Source organism: Triticum aestivum, chromosome 2A, assembly GCF_018294505.1.
Source record: "Triticum aestivum cultivar Chinese Spring chromosome 2A, IWGSC CS RefSeq v2.1, whole genome shotgun sequence".
Taxonomy (NCBI): Eukaryota; Viridiplantae; Streptophyta; class Magnoliopsida; order Poales; family Poaceae; genus Triticum; species Triticum aestivum.
In genome coordinates this window covers 727,860,705-727,867,472 of record NC_057797.1, presented here as the reverse complement: position 1 = coordinate 727,867,472, position 6,768 = coordinate 727,860,705, and the positions used below count along the sequence as shown (strand labels likewise).

At 46.6% G+C, this 6,768-nt stretch overlaps 1 protein-coding gene across 1 annotated transcript; it reads left to right on the top strand.

Moving 5' to 3' along the window:
* The first annotated feature begins 212 nt into the window (after positions 1–212).
* On the top strand, positions 213–1,797 carry LOC123186251 (agmatine coumaroyltransferase-1). Its single transcript, XM_044598035.1, has one exon. The coding sequence runs from the start codon at positions 307–309 to the stop codon at positions 1,624–1,626; it is 1,320 nt and encodes a 439-aa protein (XP_044453970.1). The 5' UTR covers positions 213–306; the 3' UTR covers positions 1,627–1,797.
* The last annotated feature ends 4,971 nt before the right edge of the window (positions 1,798–6,768 follow it).

Sequence of the window (6,768 nt, the reverse complement as noted above, 5' to 3'; positions counted from 1 at the left end):
TAGAAAATGTCATGCATGGTCAACTCAATTCGCCAATAGCAAAAGAAAATGTCCATCCCCCACCTACCTAAAGAAATGTCTTTTGACCAATCCAATTCCAACCCCGGTTGCTCCAATGGAATGCCTCAGGAAATGCATGCAAGCATGCATCGCCCTCCGGCTCTATATAACACTCGACATCTGCTCATCCAGTCTCACCATCCAATAATCACACACTACTACTACCTTGCTTGTACCAGGAAGAACACCAGCCGAGCTACCTTTGCTCAGCAAGAAAGCTCATTCTTACGCACGTTCACTGTTGACATGAAGATCACCGTGCACTCGTCCAAGGCCGTCAAGCCCGACTACGGCGCCTGCGGCGTCGCTCCAGGCTGCACCGCCGACGTCGTCCCGCTCACCGTGCTCGACAAGGCCAACTTCGACACGTACATCTCCGTCATCTACGCCTTCCACGCACCGGCGCCGCCCAATGACGTCCTCGAGGCCGGGCTGGCCAGGGTGTTGGTGGACTACCGCGAGTGGGCCGGCCGGCTCGGCGTGGACGCCAACGGCGAACGCGCTATCCTGCTCAACGACGCCGGCGCGCGTTTCGTGGAGGCGACGGCCGACGTGGCGCTCGACAGCGTCATGCCGCTCAAGCCCACGCCGGAGGTGCTCAGCCTGCACCCCAGCGGCGATGACGGCCCCGAGGAGCTCATGCTGATCCAGGTCACGCGCTTCTCGTGCGGGTCGCTCGTCGTGGGGTTCACCACGCAGCACATCGTGTCCGACGGCCGCTCCACCGGCAACTTCTTCGTCGCCTGGAGCCAGGCCACCCGCGGCGCCGCCGTCGACCCCGTCCCGGTGCACGACCGCGCTTCCTTCTTCCATCCCCGCGAACCGCTGCACGTCGAGTACGAGCACCGTGGCGTCGAGTTCAAGCCCTACGAAAAGGTGCACGACGACGTTGTCCGTGCGGACGGCGACGACGACGAGGTGGTGGTGAACAAGGTGCACTTTAGCCGGGAGTTCATCTCCAGGCTCAAGGCGCAGGCGTCGGCGGGCGCGCCCAGGCCGTGCAGCACCCTGCAGTGCGTGGTGGCGCACCTGTGGCGGACCATGACGATGGCGCGCGGGCTCGACGGCGGGGAGAGCACCAGCGTCGCCATCGCGGTGGACGGGAGAGCGCGGATGAGCCCGCAGGTGCCGGACGGATACACCGGTAACGTCATCCTCTGGGCGCGGCCCACCACGACGGCGGGTGAACTCGTGGCCAGGCCGTTGAAGCACGCGGTGGAGCTCATCAGCCGGGAGGTGGCCCGTATCAACGACGGCTACTTCAAGTCCTTCATCGACTTCGCCAACTCGGGCGCCGTGGAGAAGGAGCGGCTGGCGGCGACGGCGGACGCGGCTGAGATGGTGCTGAGCCCCAACATCGAGGTCGACAGCTGGCTGCGGATCCCGTTCTACGACATGGACTTCGGCGGCGGCCGGCCCTTCTTCTTCATGCCCAGCTACCTGCCGGTGGAGGGCCTGCTCATCCTGCTGCCCTCCTTCTTGGGCGACGGCAGCGTGGACGCCTACGTGCCACTCTTTAGCCGCGACATGAACACCTTCAAGAACTGCTGCTACACCCTCGACTAGCTCCACTTGACGTACCTGCCATGTGCAAATGTGTGCCTGGTGTCGGATCAACGTTAGCTACTTGCCTAGTTATATTTTTGAAGTTCTTGATTCAATTGCCCATGCTGTTTTGGAAGAGTAAATAAACGAAATTTTAATCTTTCAGATCGTGAACATGATTAAGGCAAATATTTTACCAATGGGCTTTTGAGATATTTCTTTGCGGGAAGGCTTATTCAGATATTTCTTCTAACTTGATAATTTTTCTGCATTACAATTTACAACTAGGGCACTAATATTCTATTATGTCAGACCTTGACGGCGCATCCATTATTGATAGATAGATGCGTTAAAAATTTAGTTAGTTTTAGCAGGCAATTGCCATTTTTACCTGTCATTCAATTATTATTGTAACAAACTAATTTTCTGTGCGTTGCAATGGAGGATGCATATTCTAGTGGTTCAACTCAATAGTGTCCTTTGTATACCTTACACTCATCATATTCTAATACAAAAAGTGATTTGATGATTGAGTTAATGCAAAAGATTAGATTTTACATGATCTCCTGTGTTTGACATATAGCATGCTTTGATTTTATTTAATTGAGTTAATGCAATTACTTTATAACCACCACGAGGCGCTGCCAAAGATTTGATTGAGTTAATGTAGGATGTGTTGAGGGAAGGCTTCACCAACAGACGTACAACTACCAACTTTCCTTTAATAGTAGAGATTGTGTACCAAAAGCGTAGACTTGATTTGATAATATTTTTTTCGCTTATCAGATAGAACATGAATTTATGTGGTTAGTAAATAAGACATGAGACAGTTGAGGCGGTCTTGATGGGAAACCGGTAGGACATAGTAGAGTTGAGAAGGGAAAAATCAAAACGGGGAGGATCGAACGCGAGAACGTAGGTGAAGTTGAAGGAGTGAAACAAAAATCTTACACTGTTTTTAAATAGTGGAGATAAAGATTGTTCAGTTTCTGTTGTGAATTCTTTAATCTTAAAATTTGACGGCTCTCTGGATTTATTTCAGTCTTTTCGCTAATGTTTGGAGACGTTCACGTCAACTATGAAAGCGTTTGTGGTGGCTTCGTCAATCTCAAAATAAAGTATCGGCTCGGTGTTTCAGAGACGCTCATAAGGGTAGGGCTTGAGTGCGTGCATTTATATGATGAGTGTGTGTGCGTATATGTATGATTGTCTGCGTTTGTAATGTGTTACAAAAATCACAGCTCTGGTCTTGCCTATGCATCTTGTGAGCGTGTGAGTGTGGTGGTGGTCTACGCTGTGAAATGAATCAAGAGGCAAACACGGCGCGAACATACAGTCTCAGCCCTCTGGCACGACAGATGCGTGCGAGCTGGCCCTACCGCCCACCCCAACGGACATATCGTTCAATTTATTTTTTTGCCATGCTATGACTGTAATGCCCGTGTTTATTAGAAATAATAAGGTTTTGGTATTTAATAATTAACAGAAATTAGCACACGCTAGAGTAATAATTATCAGCGTAATTAGATAAAATCAATCATTGGCAATCATTGGTTATTACTAACTAAGAGTAGTCAACTAAATTCCTTAATATGGAAGGATATGCATTAGAGGAACATGGTGGTAGAGCCTTCGGGTAGGAGGGCCACGTGTGGGTGTGGTACAAGATATTTTGCACCTCAAGCTTGCACTTATCTGTAGCATTTAATGCTCTATTGAGTCAGCTAGGCACGTGTTATGTAAAAGTACAAGCAGCTGTAAAATCTAGGGACACCGAGGCTGTTGATATTTTTGAGTTACAGTGATCCAGCTCCATCCCCTACACCCTACCATGCCTATAAATAGAGGAGCAAGAGCACGCTGTAGTACTCATCCCAGCATACAAACCAGTTCACTAGCTAGCTTTGCATGGAGTAGAATCACTGATCGGCAAGAGCCCTCGGAGGAAGCAGCGAGTCAGCGAGTCAGGCAAGCATGCGTTCCATCTAGCCTTTCTAGCTGTCCTATTCCTTGTTTTGTCTCACTGTTCATGCCATGCTCTATAGCCAGTAGTACTTCTGAAGCTCTATAATGTGCACTGTTCGTGTGATTTGATCCCTGTACATCTCTTGAAGCTAGCATGCATACCACAGTACTACTTTTTGGTTTATGATCACGGTGGAGAAATCCTTGGTACATGCATGTGAGCACATAGATTAATGGCTCATGCATGGATGGTTGTTTCTGTGGAAAGCCTAGAGATATTTATCTTGGTCTTGCATGTATTTCCTTTTGCTAATCCTTGTCTAGTAAATTTTATAAAAATCTGGTGTCACGACGGCAAATGTATTGTACCGGTCACAGTTCAGGTATGGGACTGTCTGAGTTCTCCGCTAAGAACGACACTCGTTCGGAAGCGTGTCGATGATGGATCCGTAGGAGCGATCGACACTAGTAAGTCGAGTGGTTGGTTCTTGGGGGAATATAGAGCTCTGCTCTACTAGCGCATGTGTGGTTCTAGTCGAGACTGTCGACATCGGAGTACCCCTCTTAAGAGCGTAAAAGTGTGAAATTTCACCCCTGTGACTCCCGGGTTGGGAAGCTTGCAGTCATATGTGATGCCAGTTATTTCCTTTCTTTTTTTAAATTAAATCCATTATTTTTCTCTGCCATCAAACTCTTTCTATACAACTAACCCCTTTGTTTTTGTCACTTTTGCCGTGAGAGGTTCCGTTTTTACCCGTGTGCTTGCTGAGTATGAGATCATACTCATTCTTGCTATTGTTGTTGATTTTGCAGAAGTAGCAAAATGATGGATGTGCTGATGAGAATGATGAACAGTAGGAGTAGCTCTACGGGTTGGGAATAAATAAAGAAGTTGCATGTATCATGACCTTTGTAATAGCTAGTAATGAATAAAGTTGGCTCTTGTGCATACTGGAATTTTTTTTGTTTACTAGCCTAACATGCCTATAAACTTGAGATTTATAAGCATGTGGCGATTGTCACAGCTAAGACCCACTTGGGGCGTGACAATTTTATTGGCATCAGAGCCAGGTTAAAAAAAGTATAAACACTAATGTGGGTTTAACTAAGGGGATAGTCTAGGTACGTAAAGCAGGAATTAACGATTAATTGAATGCTTATTTTCTGTGCTTAATTAGCATGTTTGATATGTAGTCTGTATTTATTTTTGAACTAACTGTGTGCTGAAAGCAGGGATGGATGAGTATACAATCTTCCATCTCAACTTTGTGAGCATATTAGAGGAGGTAGCTGAACATTTCCATTTGGAGCCGCCAGTAGTGTCGACAGTGAAGCGTTTTGAGGGCGATGGGTACCAAGGTGCAGTACATTTGCAGCTCACCCCAGATGATGATAATTCTAATAAGACCATCTATGGGTATGGTGAAGATGCTAAAGATGCTGGCAACCTTGCTGCATGGGAAGCACTCAAGTTTCTTCATTTTTCTGTTAACTTTGCTTTGGTGGACCTGCATATGTATGAGTACTGGGAGGTACTACTAACTCTAGTGCAGAAGGAGCAGCAACACCACATAGAGATGACACAACTAAACCAGTTTCATGAGGCTTGCCGGCAGCATGAGTTAGAGTATCTTGAGCAAGAACATGATGACTGTGTTTATGAGATCAAGCATGACCTCAACCTCCAGATAGAGGACAGGGATCGTTGGCTCGAAATAGAAGAACACAAGAGTAAGAAACTGAAGTTGGAGCGTGATCAGTTGGAGGAGTTGACCAACAAGCAGGAGAGTAAAATCATGGAGCTAATGATAGAGAACAGAAGCCTCCGTGAGAAGCTGGCGGAAAAGCTACAGGCGCATGAATAGGATGCGAACGGTGGCACTTAGAGATATGAAGCAACTGTTCCTAGCTTTTAAATAAATGGTTGTAGTAGTACTGTTTGTATATAACCTGCTAGGAACTGTTCTGGTAGTAGCCTTTTGGCTAGCTAGCACTAGCTTGTTGACAACTCTAGCAGTATGGGTGTCTATAGTAGAGTGGCTGGAGGGAGACGTGGATGGCAGCAACACATCTAGTAGACATGATGTGTAATTTTGATTGTACTACTGCTTTCCTCTTTAATAATCAGCTAGACCTGGTATATATGTATATGATGCATGCTCTAATGTTGACAGCTTTATTTATTTCTTCCTCTAGTATCATAGATGGCTAGTCACAATGGTGATTTCTCAGCATCACAGTCTGGTGATGGCCGGAATGCACTAGCAGCTGCAGCAGAGCAACCACTTCCAAATGAGTTGCTTATAAATATTTTGCAACGTCAAGAACAAACCCAAATGAAGCAGACTGAAATTCTGGAATATATAGTGCAACAGTCAACTAAAGGAAAGGAGTCGTTCGATGGAGACAAACAGGGCGCATTACGTGAGTTTCGTCGACTTAAGCCTCCTGTTTTCCAAGGTAGTGCAAACCCAATTGAGGCCGAGGACTGGCTAACAGAAATAGAGAAAAGTTTTGATGCCATGCATTGCCCTGATGAAGAGAAGGTTACATTAGCCACGTTTATGCTACAAGGTGGGGCATTTGATTGGTGGACAGTGCATAAAAAGAAGTATCCTGAGGGCTATCTATTCACATGGGGATCATTTAAGGAAGAGTTCTACAGAAAGTATTTTCCAGAGAGCGTACAAAGGAAAATGGAGCTATCATTTTTACAGTTAAAACAGGACCAGAAATCTGTCGCGGAATATGAAATAGAATTTTCTAGACTTGCTCGTTATGCCTCTGTTTATGTCCAAAATGATGAAGCTAAAGCTCGGCGTTTCGCTCAAGGACTTCGCCAACCAATCAAGTCTCGAGTGGAGGTGTTCGAGCTCAAATCTTTTCGAGATATTGCTAACAAGGCATTAACTGTAGAACAAGCATATGTGGAAGAGCAAGCCGAAGTGGAGCAGCAGCGTAAGAGGATCAAGGTTGACCATGGAAATCAAGGGAATATACAGAAAAGCGATGCAACAGAATTGGCACCCGAACAATCGCCCAGTAGCCCAGCCTAGACGTAATAACTGTGTTATTTGTCATGGGAATCACACAGCATTCCAGTGCGAGTATCGTCATGGGAAATGTTTTAGGTGCGGCAGAGAAGGACACATGATCAGTCAGTGTCACAGTTCACCGGATCAGAATATGTTAAAGTCC

Excerpts from the sequence above, each read along its gene's own strand:
- LOC123186251 (XM_044598035.1), top strand. The coding sequence starts at position 307 with ATGAAGATCACCGTGCACTCGTCCAAGGCCGTCAAGCCCGACTACGGC.